The sequence below is a fragment of the Balaenoptera acutorostrata genome, chromosome 14 (genome assembly GCF_949987535.1).
Source record: "Balaenoptera acutorostrata chromosome 14, mBalAcu1.1, whole genome shotgun sequence".
Lineage (NCBI taxonomy): Eukaryota > Metazoa > Chordata > Mammalia > Artiodactyla > Balaenopteridae > Balaenoptera > Balaenoptera acutorostrata.
The window spans coordinates 16529988-16557902 of NC_080077.1; the positions used below are offsets into that span (position 1 = coordinate 16529988).

At 37.9% G+C, this 27915-nt stretch overlaps 1 protein-coding gene across 1 annotated transcript in view; it reads left to right on the top strand.

Annotated features, from left to right (window-relative positions):
* Positions 1–10174: 10174 nt before the first annotated feature.
* PPIL4 (peptidylprolyl isomerase like 4) overlaps positions 10175–27915 on the top strand; it is a 33653-nt gene continuing 15912 nt past the window's right edge. Inside the window, exons 1-9 of the mRNA XM_007196895.3 lie at positions 10175–10321; positions 15017–15084; positions 15476–15540; positions 15939–16056; positions 16656–16798; positions 17304–17400; positions 18143–18259; positions 22596–22720; positions 24212–24278. Of these exons, the coding sequence (XP_007196957.1) occupies positions 10252–10321; positions 15017–15084; positions 15476–15540; positions 15939–16056; positions 16656–16798; positions 17304–17400; positions 18143–18259; positions 22596–22720; positions 24212–24278 (870 nt within the window). The 5' untranslated portion in view covers positions 10175–10251. The remainder of the gene's footprint in view (positions 10322–15016; positions 15085–15475; positions 15541–15938; positions 16057–16655; positions 16799–17303; positions 17401–18142; positions 18260–22595; positions 22721–24211; positions 24279–27915) is intronic.

Here is a 27915-nt window from a genome sequence, read left to right on the forward strand (position 1 = left end):
AGATTTTCTTCCCTCTTTCAGATTAAAAAAAAAATTTTTTTTTGATGAAACCCTCTAAAGCAAATGTGAAATGAAATGAAAGAAACCCCATTTAAAATAAAGTCTAGAGCTTGCCTGGTGACGCAGTGGTTAAGAATCCGCCTGCCAATGCAGGGAACACGGGTTCGAGCCCTGGCCAGGAAGATTCCACATGCCACGGAGCAACTAAGCCCGTGCACCACAACTACTGAGCCTGCGCTCTAGAGCCCGCGAGCCACAACTACTGAAGCCTACGTGCCACAACTACTGAAGCCCGCGTGCCCAGAGCCCGTGCTCTGCAACAAGAGAAACCACCACAATGAGAAGCCTGCGCACCGCAACGAGGAGTAATCCCCGCTCGCTGCAACTAGAGAAAGCCCGCGCGCAGCAACGGAGACACATCGCAGCCTAAATAAAATGTTAATTTTTTTAAAAAAGAAAAGAAAGTCTGGGAGATGGGGGGAGGGAGAATAGGATGTAGGCAGTTAAAAGGTACAACATCCAGTTATAAGATAAATAAGTTATAAGATAAATAAGTACTAGGGATGTAATGTAAAACATGATAAATATAGGCAACACTGCTGTATGTTATATACAAAAGTTGTTAAGAGAGTAAATCCTAGGAGTTCTCATTACAAGAAAAAAATGTTTTTCTATTTCTTTAATTTTGTATACATATGAGATGATGGATATTCATTAAACTTACTGTGAGAATCACTTCATGATGTATGTAAGTCAAATCATTATGCTGTACACCTTAAGCTTATACAGTGTTATATGTCAATGATATCTCAATAAAATTGGAAGAAAAAATGATAAAATTAAATTTAAAAGTTAAAAATAAAATAAAATGAAATCTGGAAGGACTGGAGGGGGAGCTCTCATGCATGATCACTCCTTGGTCTGCAGACCCCAAACAGAAAGAGAGAGGTACCATGCATGTCCAAAAGGAAGAGGCTTACTGAAATACTCCAGCAGAAGGAAGATTTTATCTTTACTCAGCAGTAGCCTGCCAATGAGAAACTGCCACATTCAGCCAATGAGAAGTTTGAACTCCTGCCCTCTTCCAATGGATTTCTACTCAAAACAGTCCATCTTAACCTCCCCCCTTTTCTCTATAAAAGCAAGTCCCTCTCCTTTGTCCTCCAACTTAACCTACGGTTCATCTAGTTTTCATGTCCCTTACTGCAGTTTCTCTGCTATTCCTGAATAAACTCATTTTGCTGGTAAAATAACTGGCTTATTTTTAAGGTTAACACAGAAAATGCCAAGAATTCAGACATTTCAGGTTAACAGGATTGCATATTGATTGAGAAGAACTTGGAGATGTTGCCATTCAGGGAGAGTAAGAAACAGTCTTTCTTTAAAATAAAACTTTTGAAAAAAAATAGTAAAAAAAAATAAAACTTTTGACATGAAAAAGAAATCTGTTTCTCTCTTAGCTCCTCTTCCTCTTTTATCAACCCCTCCCCCCATGCCTGCGTTTTTAGCTAGGGTAAACCACAAAATCTTTGGCCAAAATTGTTGTATGGTAAACTACAGTCATTCAACTAATTCCTTGCCTACGATGAGATACCCAACAACATTATTAACTGGCAAGTGGTTTCTGCAATGAAGCCTCACCCACTGGTGGGTTCCAACTGCAACCACTGGCCTTTTCATTGTTTCAGACCTCTGGGATTAAAAACAAATCGATTCTGGGACTTCCCTGGTAGTCCAGTGGGTAAGTCTCTGCGCTCCCAATGCAGGGGGCCAGGGTTCAATCCCTGGTCGGGGAACTAGATCCCACATGCATGCCACAACTAAGAGTCCGCATGCCGCAACTAAGACCTGGTGCAGCCTAAATAAATAAATAAATAACGAAATCGAATCTAATGGTCAGAACATACGACATATGTGGATCTGTGTAATTTGAATTAGTAATATATGTACAAGTTTCCAAAATACATTTGAAAGAAAGAGTAGCTGGGGAAGGTGAGTGACGTAGTCTATATGTCAGTCACAGAGCCCTCCCCTTTGACCATCCATTATTCTTACACTTGTTTGTCTCCAAAAGAGTTCAGTTTGGCTATAGAAACCCAATGTATTTCTGTGTACATTACATGCTTTAAGTTTCTTGAAGATAATCTTTCGTATAGCAGAAGATATTGTTTAAAAAATTTAATACATAGATAACTATATGAGGTATAAAAAATACATCTCTATTTTCATGCAAAATAGTACTCTTTGACTCCAAACTTTGAGGTATTTCCTTTTTCAACAACTGATCCTAGGGACTTCCCTGGCAGTACAGTGGTTAAGACTTCACCCTCCCATTGTAGGGGGCACAGGTTTGATCCCTGGTCAGGGAACCTGCATGCTGGCGCGGTGTGGCAAAAAAAAAAAAAAAGCAAAAACTACTGATCCCATTGTTTTTATTATTCTCACACTCAAAAGTTGAATTCCTCTTTTTCTGTAATCCAAAAGCAGGCTTGGCACCAAAGAGAAGTCTGGGACATAATCTGTATCTGTTTCCAATTTCTGGGAGAGAGTGAGTCACTGCATTTCTATTGCAACACAGTCTACTCCATTATCTTCCAGAGTTACTCAACTACACATTTTTGAACTTCCTGAAGACCCCCAGGAGATGATAAAAAGGAAATCAAGAAAGATATTCCTTTTACATCTCCAGAGCCATCTACACATTTTATATTATTTTTCTCCTAAGATATTTTAAAACTGCTTTTACTGTACCCTTATTCTCTGTGCATTTATAGAGATTAAGCTTTTTGCCCTGAGTTACAGGATACTAAGTGATGGAGCTGTGGTTTTTAACCCTGGTATTCTGAATTAATACATTCTATTGGTTCATAGACGTTTTTTAAAAAGTAAAAGTCATAATTTTCTTTGTTGTTATATGTTTATAGAGATTATTACAAAGTGTTCTGTTCAATTGACTTTCTAAGAACATGATCTGGGTTGAGAGAAATGAAGAAACAGGAAATTGTGGGAGATCTTTGCCTCTTTCTCCACCACAACTGTAGCCAGAGGGGCCCCAGGACAAAGAGGCTGTCCCTGCTTTCTGCTCCCCCAGCTAACTGATTCCAACAACCTGAAAGCATGCAGAGACATCTGTGTCCAAGGATGTTAAATTAGTTGTAAATCAGTGTTTGATTTGTATTCTGATAAAAATTCTGGAAATAAAAGATTAAAATAAACATCAAAATATTTTAAAATACTATGCGATTTCAAAAATATAGGACATCTGTGATAAATATTGCAGGAAGAATTCAATGGTGGAGGTAGAAATCCTTTTGAGAGCCTATTTAGGGATGATTTTATATTCAGTAACACAGCTAAGTAGGTAATGTTTTGTGGTAAGCCTGCATTTTTTTTAATTTTATTTTTTTAAGACTTTTTTTGGGTTTGTTTTTCAAGAAACTGCATACATCATTAGAGACAAACAATAATTTAAATACCATGCAGTTTCTGTATGTACAAAACCTAGGCCATAGAGATCCAGTTTAATTTGTATCCTATTTACACTGTCTTCCTCATACAGCTGTTGTCTGTTAAAGCAGAACACAGGAGAGTGCTCTGATACAAAGACAAGCTATGTACAGACACCAGGGAAGCAAAAGCCTGCATTTTTATTTGTCTTCTTTGAACTTTTAAGACTTTTTTAGGAATGGAAGGGGCCTCCATGTGGAAGCAGAAGCAGATTGCAGGATGTCTTTTCTCTGCCTTCATTGGGCTTCCAGTGTTTGGGAGTGCATTTTCTTCTTTTGAGTCAAGCTTCACTCTATTTGAGTCCCTAGAACACAGGAGCTGCACTTTATCATCTTCTACCTCATTTGGTGGCAAAATTATGGGCAACTTCATAATCTATATGTATTAACTATATTTTCTTTTTTTTTTTAATTTATTTTATTTATTTATTTTTGGCTGTGTTGGGTCTTCGTTGCTGCACACGGGCTTTCTCTAGTTGCGGCGAGCAGGGGCCACTCTTCATTGTGGCGCGTGGGCTTCTCATTGCAGCGGCCCCCCTCGTTGTGGAGCACGGGCTCTAGGCACATGGGCTTCAGTAGTTGCGGCACACGGGCTCAGCAGCTGTGGCTCACGGGCTCCAGAGCACAGGCTCAGCAGCTGTGGCGCACGGGCTCAGTTGCTCTGCGGCACATGGGATCCTCCCGGACCAGGGATCGAACCCCTGTCCCCTGCATTGGTAGGCGGATTCTTAACCACTGTGCCACCAGGGAAGCCCTAACTATATTTTCTTATTTTCTGTATTCTGGATGCTCTGTTGTCTGGGGCCTGGCTGACCCAAGAGAGACTCCCAGGGCTAAGCTAATTTCTAGAGTCAGTAAACTGCTCCCCTGTGAGCCTGCCTTTCATATGTAAACCAACCAATCCAGAGCCTATACTCCAAATCACCTCCACTATCAGGCTTTTATTAAACTCCAGGAGGCAGTACTTCTCTGCCCTAATCATCCCAGGGCCAAGTACTAGAACACTAGAGATAGCCTCCAAACCCCAGAGCCTACTGAAATTATTCAAACCAGCCAATGCTAATCCTGCTTATGCTGCCTTATCTTGCCTTCTCCATAGAAACCACAGTAAAGACTTCAGTCTATGCTTTCTTCTTGCTCCTTCTGCCTCCTGACCCACCCTGGTGCTTTCCCATGTGGTCCTTCATGGCATGATGTGTCCCCTCTCCTCTTGGGATCTGTTGTCCTCACCATGTGTGAGTAATAATAAAACCCACATTTCAAAACATTATACCAATATCTACTGAAAAGGTCATGCTGAAATAATCACAATAAAGAAAGAGCAGTTAGTCATGGAAGCAACCTAAATGCTCATCGACAGACGAATGGATAAAGAAGATGTGGTACATATATACAATGGAATATTACTCAGCCATAAAAAGGAACGAAATTGGGTCATTTGTTGAGACGTGGATGGATCTAGAGACTGTCCTACAGAGTGAAATAAGTCAGAAAGAGAAAAACAAATATCGTATAGTAACGCATATATGTGGAACCCAGAAAAATGGTACAGATGAACTGGTTTGCAAGGCAGAAATAGAGACACAGATGTAGAGAACATCTTATTAGTCATCAATTTTATATACATCAGTGTATACATGTCAATCCCAATCTCCCAGTTCATCCCATCACCCCCTCCCTCCCACTTTACACCAAGGGGGGAAAGTGGGAGGGAGGGGGTGATGGGATGAACTGGGAGATTGGAATTGACATGTATACACTGATGTATATAAAATTGATGACTAATAAGAACCTACAGTATAAAAAAAATTAAATTAAATTAAAAAAATAAAATGGCAAAAAAAAATAATTAAAAGGAAAGCACTTAAAGTCTTTGACAAGGACAGGCAGATGAAGAAACAGGTGAAGATTGCTTCCAGAGAGGGCGGAATGCCCTGCTTCCCAGCCAACCAAAGTGTTCTCAAAAGCCCCTGGATCTAAGCCCCTGCTATAGTAAGGTTAAGATTTTTATATGAGTGGGGTTGGATAGGAGTGGAAGCTGACTATCTCAGGGGACTCAGTATTTAGAGATAATCATGGAAAATGTAACCATAAAACCATAAAATATGTTAAGTGGTATATATGTAAAATTTAATATTTAAGACTGTTTATCTTTTGAATCACTTAAGTAAAAGTTGAAAAATGGTAAGTCTCTTTTTCTGTATACACACTTTTTTTTAGAGCAACTTAAGGTTTAAAGAACAATTGAGGAGAAATTATGGGGAGTTCCTATATACCCTCTCCTCCATCTCCCAGTTTCCCCTATTATTAACATATTGAATTAGTCTGGTACATTTGTTACAACTGATAAACCAATATTCATACACTATTATTAACTAAAGTCCATAGTTTATAATAGGGTTCACTCTTTGTGCCATACAGTTATTCGGGGTTTGGCAAATACATAATATCTACCATTATAGCATCATACAAAATAGTTTCACTGCCCTAAAAATCCCTGTGTTTCAACTACTCATCTCTCCCTCATTCTGCCAGAAACTTGGCAACCACTGATCTTTCTACTGTTTACATAGTTTTCCTTTATCAGAAAAGGAATAGTTGTCATATAGTTGGAATTACACAGTATGTAGCTTTTTCACACTGGCTTCTTTCACTTACCAATATGTATTTAAGGTCTGCCATGTCTTTTCATGGCTTGCTAGCTCATTTCTTTTGATCTTTAAGTAATATTCCATTGTATGGATGTTTATTCCAGCTTGTTAAACCAGTTTGTTTATTCATTCACCTATTAAAAAAATGTCTCAGTTGCTCCTGAATTTTGGCAGGTATGAATTAAGCTGCTATAAACATTTGTGTGCAGGTTTTTGTGTGGACATAAGACTCCACTTATTTGGGTAAATACCTAGGTGAGTGATTGCTTGAATTCATGGTAAGGTAATGTTTTGCTTTGTAAGAAAATGCCAAACTCTCTTCCAAAGTGGCTGTACTATTTTACATTTCCCTCAACAATTTCATTGTTATTTTAATTTGCATTTCTTTAATTAATTGCCAATATTCATTCATTCAATAAATAATTATTCACCTATTATGTGGCAGGCTGTCATAGGCACTAAGGATAGAGCAGTAAACAAAACAGACAAAATTGGCCCTCCCTCTGGAGCTGACATTCTAGTAACAACATACAAATATAAACAAATTCCTAACTAGCATGTTAGCTGGTAAAAAGCACTATGTAGAAATATAAAAGTGTATGTATGTGGGGTTAACTTTTTTTTTTTTTTTTTTAAATCAATTAATTTATTTATTATTTATTTTTCGCTGTGTTGGGTCTTCGTGTCTGTGCAAGGGCTTTCTCTAGTTGTGGCAAGCAGGGGCCACTCTTCATCGTGGTGCACGGGCCTCTCACTATCGTGGCCTCTCTTGTTGTGGAGCACAGGCTCCAGACGCGCAGGCTCAGTAGTTGTGGCTCACGGGCCTAGGTGCTCCGTGGCATGTGGGATCTTCCCAGACCAGGGCTCGAACCCGTGTCCCCTGCATTGGCAGGCAGATTCTCAACCACTGCGCCACCAGGGAAGCCCAAGGGTTAACTTTTTTTTTTGGCCGCACCAGGAGGCATGTGGGATCTTAGCTTCCCCGATCAGGGATCGAACCCGTGCCCCCTGCAGTGGAAGTGCAGAATCTTAACCACTGGACCGTCAGGGAAGTCCCAGGTTAGCTTTAATTATAGTGGTCAGGGAAGGGCTCACTGAGAGGTGACATATGAGCAAGGGACCTAAAGGAGGTGAAAGAGAGCTATACAAGTAACTGGAGAAAGAGGGTTCCAACCAGATGAGACAGCAATGCAAAGGGCCTCAGGCAGAACCCCTCACCCCATCCCCTGCCCCATAGTGTTCAAAGAATAGCAAAGGCTAGTGTGACCTCATGGGACTAAGAGAGAAGACAGGAAGAGGGGTGGCAGAATATCATGTAAGGCCTTGTAGACTATAGAAACTTTGGTTTTTAGTCAGAAATGAAGTTACTGGAGGTTATAAGTGTGTATAAAATGACATAAAAAAGAGCGGTCAGCTTGACCAGTAGAGTTTGGGGAATAAACTTTTCATGGAAACCCTCAAAGGAAGACAAAAGTAGTTTCATAAGTCTTCTAAGTTAGAGTGTCAATGAAAAAATTAATAGTCAACCTATGAAATAAATGGAAAATTTTATTTGAGCCAACCTGAGGATTATAAGCTGGGAGATAGTCTCTCAGAGAGCTCTGAGAACTGTTCTGAAAAGGTAAAGGCGGAGGCCAGTATATATGTGATTTTGGTGAAGGGGTACATGAAATCAATCACCTTAGTAGGTTACTGTTATTTGAGAGGAACAAATATCTTAGTTAACGGTTTTAGTGCTTTTCTAAGTGTGAGAAGATGCAAGAAACCAGGTTCATGAAATTTTCTCCTGAAAATATCTAACTGAGGGCCAGTTCTGTCAGTTTTCCCAGAGCACAAAGTGCCTCATCCTGATCTTCGCCCTGAATTCCTTTCAAGGTGTATTATAGGCCAGTGACTGCAGCAGCTAATGACTTGATTCTTGTATAACTGGATGGTGGGCAACATTTTTTATTTTACAATCCCTTCCCTTTAGGTCTTAATTTCAACCAAGGTTTGCGAGGCATTTCATGACCAATTTATCCCGGGGTGCTAGGAATGCTCATTCCCAGGTCAAGCGAGGATTTCGTTGATAGGCTACTCAATGTGCTATTACTGTACTAGACCCTGTTAACAGTAGCCCAAAGCCTCTAGACCGCCTGTCTTACTAGTCCCTTACGGTCCAGGAAATGTTCCCTCTTGTTGCTTCTCCTCACATTTAGAATTACACTATTACAATCATTGATCTTGAACTTCTTTGTCTTGCCTTAAAATTGTTTTCTCTTATTTCATCAAGAGCACTGATAAAACCAGTAGAGATACAGGCTGAAGCCTACCATCTTTAGCTTGTTGCACTAGGGACCCACCCACCATCTGCTGCTGTAACAGTTGTAGTCTTTTCCCTAGACACAATTAGCCAGGAAATAACTCCCTGTTAACCATCTTTCTGGGTAGCAAATTCTACCTTTAAGGCCTAAAGTTTCTGATTCTGGGAGATAAAAAGAGACCAACTAGGAAACTCCGAGTAGTTGTCCCAACAGGGCAGGGGAAGGTGGCGCCACGGTCGCCCCCCCCCGCCCCCCCTGCGGCGAAGGGGCGCATTAAAGAATGGTCCGCCCCATTCTTTTTTTTTTTTAACATCTTTATTGGAGTATAATTGCTTTACATTGTTGTGTTAGTTGCTGCTGTATAACAAAGTGAATCAGCTATACATATACATATATCCCCATATCCCCTTCCTCTTGCGTCTCCCTCCCACCCTCCCTATCCCACCCCTCTAGGGGGACACAAAGCACAGAGCTGATCTCCCTGTGCTATGCAGCTGCTTCCCACTACCTATCTATTTTACATTTGGTAGTGTCTATATGTCCATGCCACTCTCTCACTTCGTCTCAGCTTACCCTTCCCCCTCCCCGTGTCCTCAAATCCATTCTCTACACTACGTCTGCGCGTCTTTATTCCTGTCCTGCACCGAGGTTCTTCAGAACCTTTTTTTTTTTTTTTTTTTAGATTCCATATATATGTGTTAGCATATGGTATTTGTTTTTCTCTTTCTGACTTACTTCACTCTGTATGACAGACTCTAGGTCCATCCACCTCACTACACATAACTCCATTTCGTTCCTTTTTATGGCTGAGTAATATTCCATTGTATATATGTGCCACATCTTCTCTATCCATTCGTCTGTTGATGGACACTTAGGTTGCTTCCATGTCCTGGCTATTGTAAATACAGCTGCAGTGGACATTGTGGTACATGACTCTCTTTGAATTATGGTTTTCTCAGGATATATGCCCAGTAGTGGGATTGCTGGGTGGTATGGTAACTCTATTTTTAGTTTTTTAAGGCACCTCCATACTGTTCTCCATAGTGGCTGTATCAGTTTACATTCCCACCAACAGTGCAAGAGCGCCCCATTTTTTTTTTAAATAAATTTATTTATTTTATTTATTTATTTTTGGCTGCATTGGGTCTTTGTTGCTGAGCGCAGGCTTTCTCTAGTTGTGGCGAGCAGGGGCCACTCTTCATTGCGGTGCGTGGGCGTCTCACTGCGGTGGCCTTTCCCGTTGCGGAGCACGGGCTCTACGCATGCGGGCCTCAGTAGCTGTGGCACGCGGGCTCAGTAGTTGTGGCTCACAGGCTCAGTAGTTGTGGCTCACGGGCTCTAGAGTGCAGGCCCAGCAGCTGTGGCGCACGTGCCTAGTTGCTCCGCGGCATGCGGGATCCTCCCAGACCAGGGCTCGAACCCGTATACCCTATATTGGCAGGCGGACTCTCAACCACTGCGCCACCAGGGAAGCCCCCCATTCTTCGGATGGACACAAAAGGGGCACAAATCCTTCACAGAAGCCCCTTTGAGTGACAGGCTTCCACGCCAGTCGCCAAGGGCTAAGGACGATTTTCAAAAGGGCCGCGCCATGGGCGGGACCCACGGCACCGCCCGACAGCCGGGCGAGGCGGGGCACCGACCAGATCCGCCCAAAGGAGCCTCCCGGAAGGGGGCGTTGTCGCCGGAGGGATGACGTAAAAGGCGTCGCGCCGAGGGTGACGCCGGCGTAGTTGACGTCGGGCTGCGCCTGTCACCCCTGGGGCTTGTTGCAGAGGAGGAGCGGGCGCCATGGCGGTTCTGCTGGAGACCACCTTGGGCGACGTCGTCATCGACTTGTACACGGAGGAGCGGCCGCGCGGTGAGGCCCGGGCCCCGCTCACCTCTCCGCCGGGCAGCTATCTGCTTTACCCACTTTGCCTTTTCTGCCCGGTCCGCGTGGACTGGTTGGAGCTTCTGGGCTGATGGTGCCCGCGCTGCGCTGTTTTATTAGCGGGCCTTGGTTGAAAAGTTTTTTTGAGGAGCAGCCCTTCTCCGCATCTGGTGCTGGGTCCGGGTGGCGGGTGCTTGTGGTTATTAAATGCGTGTGTGTGTGTGTGTGTAATGCAGCATATACAATGCCCATAGCTTTTGCGGCTTTACTGCTTCTCACTAGTCAGAGGAACGCAAGCAGTACTCCTTGGTGTGCAATCAGTATATCCTGATGAAAGCAGGGAGGATGGGCTTGGAGCCGTGAGTGTGGGCATCCCTCGTGGTTGGAGGAAGGGCTGTCCGGAGGTGTGCACCCAACCTTAGCAAACACTCATTGATCGCTCACTATGCGAGACTTTGTGCCAAGCCGTGGGATGGGCCTCTTGTCCTTGAGGGTCTAATTTTCCATTGGGGGAAATAGGCGCCGCAACCCATTTAATTTCTTAAGCGTTGTAGTGGAAGAATGTGTAAGTTGCCATGGAAACCAGAGGAGGGTGTAATTTTGGCAGGGGGCGGGGAGAAGCAAAGCTAGCAAAGAATTGAGAGCACTTGAACTAGCTCTTTGAAAGATGAGTGGGAGCGAGGGTTTTCTTGTTTGCTTGGAATTTTCTGGAAATAGCAAGTAGATCCGCGTGGCTTGGCCGTGGAATGGCAGACTGCGAGTCTGGTTGTATACGTTTTTAGGTTAGGTCAGGTCGTGAATAGCCTTGTGTACCCTACTGAAGCCCAGAGTCTTTGAAGGGTTTAAGAGCAGGATGGAGGCTTGGCAAACTTCTTGTTTTAGGACGATAATAAGTAGCAGTGTGGAGAATGTTTCAGAGTAGGGAGAAGCTGGAGACCAGGAGAGTTTAGTTACAACCAGGGTCCTGCCCCCATGGAATGCAGTCTATGAAAGAAGATAAAACAAGCTGCAATATGGTACCATGAGTGCCTCCTGACGTGCTACACTTTATCCCATGCTCACTTATCGCCACCCCTCAACACTCAACCATACCTCTATGCCTTTCTCATACTGTTGCCTCTACCCCACATTTCTCTCCACTGTTGTCCTTTTGGCAAAGTTCCTGCTTATTATTCAACTTTCAGATCAAGCATGATCTCTTCTGTGAAACTCTCCAGTGTCCCTAAGCAGAGTTCGATTGGTTTCTTGTGTTCTGTCTCAGGTCTTTTATAAATCACAGTACATATTTTGTTATAGATTTACCTATTTGCCTGGAATTATTTGCAAGTCTTGGTCTCCTCTCAAGAATGTAAACTCTAAGAGAATAGGGACTGTGCCTTAATTATCTCTATATCCTGAGCACCTGGTGCAGTGCCTGACACTTTGAGGGCATACAACCAAAGGTTCATTATATTGAGTAATGCAAATATATGTGTTGTATTAGGACTCTTTGTGCAAGTGATAGAAACTCAACACAAACTGGCTTAAAGAAAACAGTTGATTGCCTCATGTTACTGGGGTAAGCTTTAAGGATGGCAGGACCAGGGGGTACACAGGATTTTATAGGGAATTGTATTTTTCATATTTTGGATTTGCTTTCCTTTGAGTTTGACACTCTCCATGTGGAGCAGCACCTGGCAAGTGAGTGGGCCTTTTTCCGTAGAACTATGAGAGACTAAACGGGAGGTAGGGTTATCCCACCTAATTAACACAGACAAAATGGACAAGCAGTGTTTCTGCAAAGATAGCTTGGGACACTAAAAACATAAGTCCACCCTATTTGTATATATTTGTAAGCATGTGATTGGGTATCTACTTCTATATGTAACTACTTATCAATTTATAGTAGATATATCCAGACTTATTTTTCTTTTTTCCTCCCTCCTTCTCTCCCTTCTTTTTCTTTCTTTTTTTAAAAAACTTTTTATTATAGAAAACTTGAAACATATACAGAAGTAGAATCATGTAAATGAACCCTCATGTGCTGATGATCAGCTTCGTTTAACAGTTGTGAAATGTTTCATTTATAGCCCCATTCCACTGGATGTTTAAATTTTTTAATTTTTTTTTTTTTTTGTCGCACCCCACGGCTTGCGGGATCTTAGTTCCCCCGCCGGGGATGGAACCCGCACCCCCTGCATTGGAAGCGCGGAGTCTTAACCACTGGACCGCCAGGGAAGTCCCTCTTAAATATCTTTTAATCTATAAGTTCTCCCCCACCCCATTTTAAAATTAAGACTTTATTTTTTTAAAGCACTTTAAGGTTCATAGCAAAACTGAGGTGAAGGTACAGAGATTTCCCGTATCCCCCCTACCCCCAGTGCACAGGCCTCTGCCATTGTCAGTACCTCCCACCAGAATGGTACATTTGTAATACATTTGTAATGTCTCTACCATGTAACATTGTACATACTTTACATTTATTACTACAGTGGTACATTTGATGAACCTATATTGACACATCATTATCACCCAAAGTCCATTATTTATGTTCGGGTACACTCTCGATGGTGTGCATTCTGTGGCTTTGGACAAATGTGTAGTGACATGTATCCACCATTACAGTATCATACAGAGTAATTTCACTGCCCTAAAAATCCTCTGTGCTCTGCCTGTTCATTCCCCTCCCCCACATCTCCTGGCAACCACTTATCTTTTATTGTCTCCATAGTTTTGCTTTTTCCAGAATGTTACACAGATGGAACCATACAGGACGTAGCCTTTTCAGATTGACTTCTTTCACTGAGTAATGCATTTTAGGCTCCCCTGTCTTTTCATGGCTTGATATCTCAATTCTTTTTGCCTTGAATAATATTTCATTGTCTGGTTGTACCACAGATTATTTATCCATTCACTTACTGAAGGACATCTTGATTGCTTCCAAATTTTGGCAGTTATGAATAAAGCTGCTATAAATATCCGTGTGCAAGTTTTTGCATAGACCCGTTTCCAAATCCTTTGGGTAAATGCAAAGGAATATGATTGCTGGATTGTATGATAAGAGTGTGTTTAGTCTAGTCTTGTAAGAAGGTCCATATATTATATTGGTTGATACATCTCTTAAATATCTTTTAATCTGTAAGTTCCCTCCACCCCCCTTTTTTCCCTGAAAAATTTTTGAGAAAGAATCTGGGTCATTTGTAGAATTTTTTTCATTTTGGATTTGACTGATTTTATCCCTGTTGTATCTTTTAATGTATTCTTCTATCCCTTCTATTTCTCACGAATTTCTACTTAGATCCAGAGCCTTGATCAGATTCAGGTTTAATGTTTTTGGCAAGAATATTTCACATCAGGTAGACTGTACTTCCAACTGCATCACATTCAGGAGGCACTTGATGTCTGGTTGGATCTTTTTGTGTTGTTAAAATTGGTTAGTGGTTCAGGTCCGTCTACCTGATATATCTGTTATAGTGTTCCCATTAGCTTTTCACCTAAAGATTTTGGCAACCATTGTTGATCACTACTTAGATTCATTATTTTTGTTTTCTAGTTAAAGGACTATTCCTATATGTTTAACAGTAACTCCAGGAATACATTTTTTTTCTAGAAAAATGATCAAAAGCCTGATATTCAAGACCCTCCAATAACTTGGCTTCATCTTACCTCTCCAGCTTTTTAATCCTCTATTCCTCTGTGTCACTGGAGAAGTTATAGAAGTTAGACTAGTCTCCTGGACCCTCCCCAAAACATTTAAATTCCCACTTCCAGGGTATTTCATAATGTCTTCCCAGCTTAAAATGCCCACTCTCTACTCTCTGGCAATCCAGTTCTTTTAATGTTCCCTTAAGCCTCCAGGAGGTCGTCTCATTTCCCCAGCCAGAAACAATCTCTTTTCAACTTGTGTGGCATATTTAAAACCACTTTTAAACTTTGTACCATTTAAGTGCACAGATGGTATTATCAGGTGTGCCCACTATTGTAACTATTTGTGTTCAGGTGTAAGGACCCTAGTTTAGTGTAAGCTCCTTGAGGGCAGGGACCGCCTCATATGTCTTTCTGTCTGTTTGGTTTCTAGCTTAGTGCCTTGAGAAGTTGTTAGCATGTTTCTCTACAACTAGTCTATAAACTTGTTAAGGGCAGAGATCAAGATTTAATGGCATTTGACCTAACAACAGTGACAGGTACTTAGAAGATTCTCAGTCAGTGTTTATTGGATAAATGAGTGACTTTATTTAAAAAACATGGTACATGATAAGTATATGGATTTTTGTGAAGGGCTATTTAATCATTGTGAAAAAAATGGTCCCAGATATTTTGTTTTCTCTAATATAAATAATCTGTACCCATTTTCAGATACTCTGCTAGCTCCTTTCCAATCATAGTGTCCTCTTTAGTTTTTTTTTTTCTCTTACAAAAAAATCAATTCATCAACAAATGATTGCTTATCCCAGATAAGTTTCAGTTTTCTATATAGTTCAGATGCCCAAGAAATCAAAAGAAAAAGAGAATAAGGTGATAATTTAAAACATATTGCCTTTTTCTAGGATTACTACCTTTTTCAATGGCTTTGGACATTTGACCATTTGGGGAGGAAGTTTCTGTATGGTAGTTTAGAAATTAAACTATACTAACTGTGCTTTTACGTGGTTAAAAATATATTTGTGAACTACTGTGATAAATTTACTATTTACTTTCTTTCAGCTTGCTTGAATTTCCTGAAGTTGTGCAAAATAAAATATTACAATTATTGCCTTATTCACAATGTACAGGTGAGTTGGTGGATATTAGTCATGTTCTTTTTTTTTATTTTTTTTTTAAATTTTTATTTTTGGCTGTGTTGGGTCTTCGTTTCTGTGCGAGGGCTTTCTCCAGTTGCAGCAAGTGGGGCCACTCTTCATCACGGTGCGCGGGCCCCTCACTATCGCGGCCTCTCTTGTTGCGGAGCATGGGCTCCAGACGCGCAGGATCAGCAATTGTGGCTCACGGGCCTAGCTGCTCCGCGGCATGTGGGGTCTTCCCAGACCAGGGCTCGAACCCGTGTCCCCTGCATTGGCAGGCAGATTCTCAACCACTGCGCCACCAGGGAAGCCCCTCATGTTCTTTGTTATTGGAACTATCTAGCAAGCTCTCTGAATTAACAAAGTATCCTATATATTATAGAGGGATTTTATCATACAGACTGGTGATCCTACAGGGACTGGCCGTGGAGGAGAGTCAGTTTTTGGGTAAGTTCTTTTATTTTCAAATGAGTAAAAATAGAATTACCTCTTAACAATGTTAAGTAGCATATTTCAGTCTGCATTTTAAAATATGGTTCAAATATAGATTTTCCCCAAGTTCCATAAAAGTCTATAGCAAATAAAAGGAATATTTTGAATCATAGTGGCATTTCTGTAAAGAAATGGTAACCTGGGACTTCCCTGGCGATCCAGTGGTTAAGACTCTGCCCTTCCACTGCAGGCGGCACGGGTTCCATCCCGCAAGCCATGCGTGCAGCCGGAAAAAACCAAAAACAAATGGTAACCTTATATGTTAACCCTAGCGCCCTATATGTAACCCTAGTAGTTTTATATTTCATGTTGAGTATACTTATATTTTATAACCTTATTATATGTATTTTTAGTCAACTGTATGGTGATCAAGCAAGCTTTTTCGATGCTGAAAAAGTGCCAAGAATTAAGCACAGGAAGAAGGGCACTGTGTCCATGGTGAACAATGGCAGTGATCAGCATGGATCTCAGGTTAGGAAATGGGTGAGGAGATGAGATTTGCTGGAGGGAACCCACAAAATTATCTTTGTAAACTATCTAGTAATGAGAGAATTTCAATCAAAGATATTTGTTAGAAGAAAAACATGACACTATTTTTTCCTATGTTAAAAAAATCCTTATTATTTTGTTCCTTTAAAAGTAAAACATGTCCATTGGGAGGAATTTAGAAAATACAGAAAAGCACAAAGATGAAAATAACATTACCTACAATCCCACCATTCATGGAATATCACTGTTCACAGTGTGGCCCGTTTCCTTTCAGTGTTTATTACTTATTTCAAAACAGGTCATGTTGAGCACCTTTCATTCATTGTCACAACAGCCCCATTGGAGTAGATGCTTTTTTTTCCTCACAGTTTACATGTGAAAAAACTGAGATTTGGTTTGTTCAAGTATTTTAAACAATCAGAGCATCTGTATTTATTGATATTTTATGTTTAAGCTTTGTGCCTTATACTTAGTAGTAGTGACAAGTAGGTGAGAATTCATGCTATTAATGTAGTCTTTTGTAACTGATTTCAGTTTGAATTATATATGTATTTGTATTTATTCTATGTCTTTCTATATAGTTTCTTATTACAACAGGAGATAATCTAGATTACCTTGATGGTGTTCATACAGTGTTTGGTGAGGTGACAGAAGGCATGGACATAATTAAGAAAATTAATGAGACCTTTGTTGATAAGGACTTTGTACCATATCAAGATATCAGGTATGGTTACAGTTTGCTATTGAAATGTACTAGAATGTTTTATATGTGATGTTTGACAGGTAATGGGGATGGCATATGTAGGACTGGTTTTTGGATAATTCTAAGATGTGACTATAAGAATCTTTATAATAGTGAAGACCTTTATTTAAAAAAATACTTGTACTAATTATAAATGCTTATGTTGGGAGGAATTACTAATCCTTTAGCTTTTAAAAAATGCAGATTATTGAGAGATATGACAAAATTACTAAGATTTAGTCATTTATATTACATCTTAGCGTAATGCAGAGTAATAAATATAATATATAATATCAAACAATCAAAAACAGTAACACTAATTGTGAAAGTATACACTAGTAATATCCTTGTGCAATAAAATTTAAGAGCTTATGGGTTTTTTTGGTGTTAGAGATACTTAAGATATTTGTTATAATTTTTATAAAAAGTAAAACATGGATTCTGAAATGACATAAATGTAACATTTGACTTGGATTTATTTTGTAAGGATAAATCATACAGTGATTTTAGATGATCCATTTGATGATCCTCCTGATCTATTAATTCCTGATCGATCACCAGAACCTACAAGGGAACAACTAGATGTAAGTAGAGTCTTCTTGTGATTGAATGTACATACATATTAATGTTTTGCATAAAGTTTACTTTTTACCTTATTAAAACTTACTTCTTCAGAATGATTATCTTGCTTGATCAATAATACTAGGACAAGTTTAGAGTTCTTTTTCTCTTCCAGGGAGATACTCATTTTTCTACCTATCTTTTTATTTCCCTAATATTCTTTCCTTAGTTCTGGAAGCTTATATGAATACCTTGGGGAAATATTTCTCTTATATCTTAACTCTAGATAGGAGTGTAGCTTTAAGGCTAAATTAAATTATCAGCTTGTGAAGGAACTTTTCAACTGGGGATACTTTTGAGCCAGGCTAGAACCCAGAAATTTCTGTGGCATAATGGAGACTTTTTCCCTCAGATCTTTTAAGGTAAAAATTTCTGCGTATGAGGCTTCCTCAAAGCTGAATTTATCTTTATAGTTGCGATTTAATGCTTAATTTCTAAGACCATTTATCTTCTGTATTCAGTACTTAGTTGGATACCAGATAGTTCCTATATAAATGTTTATTTTGATTTAAAAATAAATTAGATGCCTAGTCTGGCTAGTATTATTGAATTCATCTAAATCAATTTTCAGAGGTAAGTTTGTTTCACATTTGTGAAACATGTTCTAACACATTTGATGGAACTAAGAATAAAGCATAATGTCTCTCATGTTTCTTAGATATTTCTATGCTTTAAGTATATATATGAGTAACTTCTGCCTTACAGAGTGGTCGAATAGGAGCAGATGAAGAAATTGATGATTTCAAAGGAAGATCGGCTGAAGAAGTAGAAGAAATAAAGGCAGAAAAAGAGGCCAAAACTCAAGCTATTCTACTGGAAATGGTAAGATAATTACTTTTTTCAAATAGTTGTTCAGCAGTATATTTAATACATACTCATTGTGAGTTTATTTCTGACTTTTTGATAGTCTTTAAAATATTAAAAAATTTAGCTAAGAGTTTTTTTCTGGATTAAATTTTGTATGACATAATAACACATATGAAAGTAAACAAATTTGATTCCACTATTAATATAGTGCCAAGTGCCGTTTTAAAAAAATGGGAAGTGGATATCCAGCTTACAAATATTAATTGGATTTCAGTTGTTTATACTCACCTCATTTTTAAAGAGTTTCTTGGACTGAATTTTAAGTATATTAGAGAATAATTCTTTGTACATCTCAAGTATTGAGATTAAATAGTAGAATACTAAGTACAGGATAAAACCTGGGCAGAAATTGAGCACTCTAAAGTATACTCTTTTCTGTATTACTAGCAATATGAAGTCGTTTGGGGAACAGTTATTCAGTACGTGATTAGTTGACCTACTAGGCATTTTTTCTGTTTCTTATTTTTGTGGAATAGGTATACCTTTCACGTAGTAGGTTATCAATAATATTGGAATGGATAGATAATAATTAAGTTTTTATTACTATCATTATTTTATACAGTAGAGCTTTCAGGTTCATTACCTGTTTTAAAATCCGTATTAGCATCACTAGTCTGAAGGAACAAATACTAAAGACTATAATTCAAGAAAACTTTACTGAATTAAAAAAAATTAAAAATGCACAGTTTAATGAGCACACTGTGTTATCTGAGAATATTGACCCAGAATAGCCAACACCAATACAAATTCTAAGAAAATTACTGGACTTAAAAGAAAAACCCTTTGAGCACCTGGGCAGCAAGAGTAAGTGACTTATAAGGGAAAGAACATTAGCTTATCATCAGAGCTTTCATCAACAAAGTATAGAAAGTTTATGCCAGAATAAGAGGGGTTAATATTCTTTGAGCTTTTTATTTTCAGATAATTTCAAATTTACAGAAAAATTACAAATAATAACACAGACAACTTCTATATACCTTTTACCCAGATTCACCCATTTTTAACATTTTGCCACATCTGCTTTGATCATTCACTCTCTCTCTCTCTCCTCTCCCTCTCTGTCTCTGATTATACATGCACATACACACATACTATTTTGGGGGACCATTTGAAATTGCGGTGCAGATATCTTTTCTCTTTCATTAGTGTGTATTTCCTAAGAGCAGCAATATTATCCTACATATTCACAGTACAGATACCAAAATCATGAACTTTAAAATTGATAGAAATTACAGTCTACATTCCAGTTTTGTCAGTTACTTCAGTAATATCCTTTATAGCTTTTTTTTTCCTGCCAGTCTAGAATCCAGCTCATGATCAATCATCTGTTGCATTTAGTTGTCATGTTGCTCTAATCTCTTTAATCTGGAAGAATTCCTTAACTTGCCTTGTTTTTCATTACATTAACATTTTTGAAGAATACAGGTCATTTATTTTGTAGAATATTCTTCAATTTAGGTTTATCTGCTGTTGCCTTGTGATTAAGATTCAGGTTATATATACACCCATAGCCAGAGTACTACATAGGTGACATTGTATCCTTCTCAGATGTCACATCTGGAGGTGGATAATATCCATCTGCCTCTCATTGGGAGGTGTTCATTTTGATCACTTGGTCAGGGTAATCCATTGTCTGGGGTCTCCACTGCATAGTTTCTGTTTTCCCCTTGCAACTAGTAAGCCATCTGTAGCAAGGCACTTTGAGACCTTCAGATATCTTATTCCTTGTCAAACTGTCCCTCTGGATTTCTTAGCCATCCATGACTATTGCTTGAACCAATCTTGACTCTGATGGGTGCAAAGTGGTGATTTCCCAACTCCGCCGTTTTTTCCACACTTGTCAGCCTGCCTTCTGTTGTAAGGAAGAGCACTCCTTTATTATCGCTACTTATCATGTATTCATTATCAATGTGGACTTGTGGATTCCTTTTCTTGTTTTGTTTTTAATAAATAGAACTTATTTTATAGAATAGTTTTAGATTTACAGAAAAATTGAACAAGAAGTACAGAGAGTTCCTATGTACTCCCTTCACCCTCCCCAACAGTTTACCTTTTTAATTAGCATCTTGCATTAGTGTGGTACATTTGTTACAATTGGTGAGCCAATATTGATAAATTATTATTAATTAAAATCCATAATTTACATTAGGATTCACTCTTTGTGTTGACAAATGCCATGTATTGTACAGAATAGTTTCACTGCCTTGGAAGTCTTCTGTGCTCCACCTGTTCATCCCCCTAACTCCTGGCAACCAGTATCTTTTTTTACTGTCTGCATAGTTTTGCCTTTTCCAGAATGTCATATAATTGGAATCATACAGTGTGTAGCCTTTTCAGATTGGCTTCTTTCACTTAGCAGTGTATACTTAAGGTTCCTCCATGTCTTTTCATGGCTTGATAGCTCATTTCTCTTGATTGTTACATAATATTTCATATGGGTCTACCACAGTTTGTTTATTCACCTATTAAATATCTTGGTTGCTTCCAAGTTTTGGCAAATATGAATAAAGCTGCTATAAACATTTGTGTGTAGAATTTCGTGTGGACATAATTTTTAACTCATTTGAGTAAATACCTAGGAGCACAATTGCTGGATTTTATGGTTTAGCTTTGTAAGAAACGGCCAAATTCTCTTCCAAATTGAATTACCATTTTGCATTCACACCAGCAAGAATGAGACTTCCTGTTGTCCTACATCCTTGTCAGCACTTGGTGTTGTCAGTGTTTTGGATTTTAGCTGTTCTATTACGTGATCCTGTGTCCTTTCAATTCTCACAATTAACAAGTTTCCTCTATTTTTTAAGAACATCGGTTTTTATTTATTTGTGTATAATGTAATGGTAATTCAGCTAGTGTTTTGCAATATTGTTTTGACCTTCATAGCTGTTACGAATATTTTAAATTTCCTTGTAGTATTTTAAAGTTATCTTTGACTAAGTAGTATAACAAGTTCTTTTTTAACTCATTAACTTTTTTTCTCATTTGTGCTTCCTTTAGATGTATTTCTGCCATTATAGGTGCCTTTTGGGATTTTTACTGATTTGCTCTTCCCCATATATGTTGTAATGCTGCTTATTGGGCATAGGTTATTGCTATCTTTTGATAGACTTCAGAGACACTGAGCAGATCTTACTGGCTCAGTTGCTTCTTACTGTTTATGATTTCCAAGATTTCTCTCTCTCTTTTTTAATGTGTTTATCCAAGAGGAAACACTTTATATGGTAATCTTACCTGAAATCATCTCTGAGAGTTTTTGAATATATGTATGAAGGAATATTGTTTCCCCATCTAAAGGCTCATGGTAAACATACTTTTCCCACAAGGAAAACAACACCATCATCATATCATGGTTTTCTCTTACTGTCATCTGCTCTAGTTCTTTAGTAGGAAGTGGTAGGCTCAGCTCAGCACAGTAGTTGACCATGAAGTTGACTTTGGTTTGACTGAAGTAGAAGATGATAGTGAGGGTGAGATTAAAAAGCTAGAAACACTATCCAGGAATTGTTGGTGTTCCATACTGAGCAATAATGTGGAGAAGAATTGGGCATTACTTATTGCCGAAGGCTAGATTCAGCATGACAGTATTTTTCAAAAGTTTAAAAACAAGTAAAACTAAACAGTATGTTACTTAGGGGTATATACTTATGTGGCAAAACTCTATAAAGATCTGTAAGGGAATGGCCAGAAAGGAAAACCAAAAAACTCATTCGTGGTGAGAGAGGCAGAGGGATAATGGAATCAGGGGACATTTTAGTTCTTAAGCTAGTTGGTGGCATCATGGGTGTTTTTATTTTCATGCTTCATAACTTAGATATACTTTACATCAGTTCTTTCAAAAATATATTAAATACTTGAAGAAAGAAAAAGCGGAGATAAAATTGGGACTTTGAAGCCAGGTAGGCCTGGGTTCAAATCCCAACTCTGTTGCTTACAACTGTGTGGCCCTGGGCAAATTAGTTATTTAACCTTTATGAATTTTACTTTACTCACGGAAAAGTAAAATGGAAATTGCATGGTTGTTTTAAGAATTGGCAGTCATGTATATGAAGTGCCAAACATGGTCTTCACACAAAGTAGGGGCCGGGTAAATATTTTGGCTATTAATATTGTTACTGCCTGGAAGCATGGAGTTTTGAATTTTGAAATCTTTAAGATTTCTTCTCCTGAGCCTGTAGTTTATAATGTAAATTTAAATATTTCAGGGAATCAGCATTGTGGGCTAAATACTGGATGTTTAGAATGCGAATTAAATAAAGGAGTTGATTTATATTCTTGTTTATTTATCATTTAGGTGGGAGACCTACCTGATGCAGATATTAAACCTCCAGAAAATGTGCTCTTTGTGTGTAAATTGAATCCAGTGACCACAGATGAAGATCTGGAGATAATATTCTCAAGATTTGGGCCAATAAGAAGGTAGTCTCTAGAATTAGTGAAAGATTTAGAAAAACTAGGTATTAGTTGGTGGTTTTCTAATAACATTTTTGATGAGTCTGTGAACTCTAGGTGAATTTTATACGGGTGAGTTCTACAGATGAATCTCTTGGACAGTAGGGAAGAAAAACATGCATGTATATGTGTATGTGTAGATATATGTGTGTGTATATATTGTAATGTGTGTGTATATATTATACATTGAGTGATTCTCTCACTCCCAGCACAGACATTTTCAATTCTAAAACAGGAACTGAATGGAACAGTTTAAGTCTAGTTCTGTAGTATTCTTCTTTAATATTTTAAATATCTATCTCATTTAAATTCTCCCTAGAATTACCAGCAACCTATGTCAAAATTAATTTGAATCTAAGTTTTCTAAAATTTTTCTTTTGGTTAATTTTCCTTGTATTATTAATGCAAAAGTTTATGAAGCTAGTGTTTCTGTGAGAAAGGGGAATATTTTGTAATTGATTAAAAAATATTTTAAGTTTAGAATTTCCTTTCATTTCATGTTTTTTCTTCTATGAAGCCATTCTTTATTCTTCCTATTGAAAGAAAAATCTTTCTATAAAAGACTACCTGACTTTATTCCTCTACTCACTTATAATATATCATCTTTATAAAAATATTTCCTATACTGCTACTTCTTATTTTTAAATTGGAGACATTATATTCTGACTTCTTGCTAAGGAAGATGAGGATTCACCTCTATTTCTATCCTGCCCTCTTCATTCTCCCTGCCTACTACTTTGGTTGTATCATAATTTTGGTTAGATCTTTGTTCAATATTTACATTTTAATGTATACTTAAATATTGTAACAGCTGAACCATATGCTATAATGTGATTACTTTTCCTTTCTCTCACAATGTTTTATATCCCTGTTTCATTTCATGTGTTTAAAATGAGACTTGAGATACATGAGGAAAAAGGATTAAGCCAGGTGCTTTAAGTTCCACCTTATTGGCCCTTTCACTTGGTTAAGATGGATCAGTTCTTATAATAGCTAGACTTATGTGATTACATTTGAGCTTGGTTTATATTAAAATTCAAAAACCCCAAATCGTAAGTTTACTAAACATGTGTATATGCATGAATGTGTGTGCATTATTCTACAGTGACATTAGATAATCTGTAATTCATCTGTATTTGGACTAGAAATAAATTACAATTTAAAAGGATTTTTAGCAGTAATTTCCCTTTGCCAAAGGAAAATTAAATATTTTTATTTATTCTTCCCTCAGTGTTTTGGGAATTTAGGATTGTAGGCCTAGATAGGGCATTTATAGTAGAATCTAGATAATTTAGTTTCTAGACTGGTGAACTATTTTTTAAAAAATAATTATTTTTGAAGAAATTTGGAGAAATATAGTTCTGTGAATTTAACTTTGGCCTATTTTGTTTTTTACTTTTGAAGAGTAAGAGTGAATGCTTTTTCTTTAAAGTCACTTTTTTCCAAACTTTGTTTCAGTTGTGAAGTTATCCGGGATTGGAAGACTGGAGAATCCCTGTGTTATGCTTTTATTGAATTTGAAAAAGTAGGTCATAATATAGATATATTAAATTTGTATTTTTTTTGTTCTATGGTATTAAAATGTGAAAATGTATAGAACTTTTTCTAGTCTCTAAGATTAGAAAATTAGTTTGCCCTTTCTTTAGGCACCCAAGAAAAATAACTTTGTTATATTCAAATAGGGGATAAATTTAACATCTATCAATGTTAATATATGTATCTTTACTTTAGGTTCAGTTTCAACCTACATGAATGTATCTTTAAAATTTTAAATTTTTAGGTAAAGTTCTTCACATTCTATAAATAATTTTTCAGTGCTATTTAGGTAGATATAATAATTGAGTAATAGAAAGAGAACCAGTTTGGGTGTTATGATCTAGATATTAATTTCAGCTCTGTCACTGACCAACTATTCTATGATATTTGGCAGTTTATTTAGAATTCTTCTTTCTAGGCATTATCTTCCTTATAAGTAAAACTTGAGTATTAGATTAGATGGTACTTTCTAGATCTGTAATAAGAATGATAGCTTATGTTACTCAAGTAATTTTCTTTAAGCAAGCATTATGCTATTTGACCTGCATTTAATCCTCACAACTCTGAGATAGGTACTGTCCTCCTTCTCCAAATAAGTAAACTGAGACACACAGTGGTAGCATGACTTGTTTAAAATCATGTACCTAGTGAATGTCATAGCCTTCTGTCCTGCTGTTTTATTTTCAAAGAAATAGTTAATAACTCAATTAACATTTTATATAACAAATATTAACTACCACCCATATTTATAAAATTGTTCAGATTTAAAATGTTGTTAATACTCATAAATTTAGTGTAATTCTTTAAAAAAAACCATCAAATTTAAATGTGACTTATACAGTGACTAGGAACATTTATATTAATTCTATTTCTTCTTTGCACTTTTCTTCATCTGATAAGTAAATACAAAAGCTTGTATTTGCTCTTAGGATTTGAACTTAGATATGTCTGATGCTGTTCCCAATGTTTTTAGCCATTTTGCTAGGCTACGTTATTTCTTTTTGCAGCTTTGGACTGAAGTATGTCCAATAGTAGCTCATTCTAAGTTATAGTTATTCCAAAGTACTTGTCGAACACCTTTTATATTTCAGGCACTGCAGTAGGCCCTAGGGGTACAAGATGAATAATGGAGGGTTGAGGAAGACAGACACATAACACATTATACCTAGACACTGTGTCAGGTGTACCAGAAATAATATTTACAAGGTACATTGGTGTCAGCAGAAAGGAGATCTCTACCTTTAGTTTGCTATGAATACTTTTTGTCAACTTGACAGTGTTATTGCATCACTGAGCATAGATTATATTGTTTATTTGCTTACAAACATAATTTCATTTTGTTTATGGCAGATAGACTAATATCTTCTGCAGGTATACCATTTGCCATGAATACATAGTTCAGGTCAACTTTAGAGCATAGAGTGGTTCTAGAATCTATGGATTCTTTATCATGATTCAACATTCCAGTTTTTGAAGTGAATCTTTTATTTATTTATTTATTTTTGGCTGCGTTGGGTCTTAGTTGCTGAGCGCGGGCTTTCTCTAATTGTGGTGAGCGGGGGCTACTCTTTGTTGTGGTGCGCGGGCTTCTCATTGCGGTGGCTTCTCTTGTTACGGAGCACGGGCTCTAGGCACGCGGGCTTCAGTAGTTGTGGCACACGGGCTCAGTAGTGGTGGCGCACAGGCTTAGTTGCTCCGCGGCATGTGGGATCTTCCCGGACCAAGTATCAAACCCGTGTCCCCTGCATTGGCAGGCATATTCTTAACCACCGTGCCACCGGGGAAGTCCCTGAGGTGAATCTTTTGTAGCCTTTCTCTTTTCTTGAAAATTAGATTAAGCTACGTTATTCTGCTTCATAATTCTCCTGAGCGGTAGCCTCTTTGTGAGTATCCATCGCTGAGTCTTTTTTGCATGTTATGCAAGTTCTCTATGCTTTGGATAATCTGATCAAAACTTTTTTAAACTGAGGAATGAAATACATGCCGAAAACGTGCAGCTCATGAGTGAACAGCTTGATGAATTAATCACAGTTAATACACCCATGTAAATCACCACCCAGGTCAAGAAATAAAACGCCAGCAGAAATAAAATTACCGGAATCCCAGAGGCCCCACCTGTGTCCCCTTCCACAAACTTCCCCATTGATGCTACTTCTGATATAGATTTTGTCTAATTTTAAACTTCATATCAGTGTAAACACAATGTGTGGTTTTGGTGTCTAGCTTCTTTTGCTCAGTGTTAACATTTGTAAGATGTGTTCATTACTGCATGTAGCTTTTAACTTTTTTGTTAATTTTCATTGGAAATATGGTATTTTATGTGTGTATGTAAATTTTCACTGACATATAGTATTTTATTGTGTGTATGTAAATTTTCATTGCCATATGGTATTTCATTGCACATATATAACATTATTTAGATTTCCAGTCTGCTGTTGATGGACATTTGGGTCTTTCCCAGTTTTAGCTACTATGAATGGTGCTGCTCTAAACCATTTCTGTCATGTCTTTCAGTGTACAAATGTATGCATTTTTGTTGGGTATATATCCAAGAGGGAATTGCTGCGTCATAGAGTAGGTGTAGCTTCAGGAGATAATTCCAGTCAGCTTTCCAAAGGGATTATCCTAATTTTCACTTCCACTAGCAATGTATGGGAGTCCCTATTATTCTGTAGCTTTACCAACTCTTGGTATAGTCTGTCTTTTAATTTTTATCCACTCTGGTGGGTGTGTAGTGGTATCTTATTGTGGTTTTATTTTGCATTTTCCTGATTGAGCCCCTTTTCATATGTTTATTGCCATTTAAACGTCCTTTATAAAAATGAAATACCTGTTCAAGACTTGGCCACTTTGGGATTGGGTGTTCGTGCCTTTTTATTGATTTGTAAGAATTCTTTGTACTTTCTGGGTACAAACTCTTTTTTGGTTGTATGTGTTGCAAGTATCTGCTGCTCAGTGGATTACCTTTTTCCCGTTCTTAATGGTGTCTTTTGATAAGCAGAAATTTCTAATTTTTAGTTCAGTTTGTCAGCTTTTCTTCCTTATTGCCTATTTTTAAAGATGTTTGCCTACCTGAAGTCATGAAAATATTCTCTATGCTATCTTTAGAAGCTTTGTTGTGAAATTATCTTTCCCATTTAGATCTGAAATTTGATTTTTGTATATTATGTGTGTTGTGTTAAATTTCATTTTTCTTGCATAAGATAGCCAGGTGACCCAGCAAAATTCGTTAAAAAGGTTGACCCATTTGCATAGCTCTTCAGTACCAACTTTGTCATGAATCAGGTATCCACATGTGTAAAATCTGTTTCTGGATGCCGCACTGTTGCACTGGTCTGTTTGTCTGTCCTTGCACCACTCTCAAATTGTGTGAATTACTACAGCTTTATAATGTCTTGATATCTGGTAGTGTGAGTCCTCCAACTTTGTTCTTCTTAAAGATTTTCTTGGATATTTTTGTCCTTTGCATGCATTTCCATATGTGTTTTTTATAATTTTTAATTGAAGTGTAGTTGATTTACAATGTTGTGTTTAATCTAAATTTTGAAGAGATTCCTTAACTGTTGTTTAGGTATAAGTAAATTGAGTATTTGCAAATATTATCCTCCTGAAAAAAAGTATCTGAG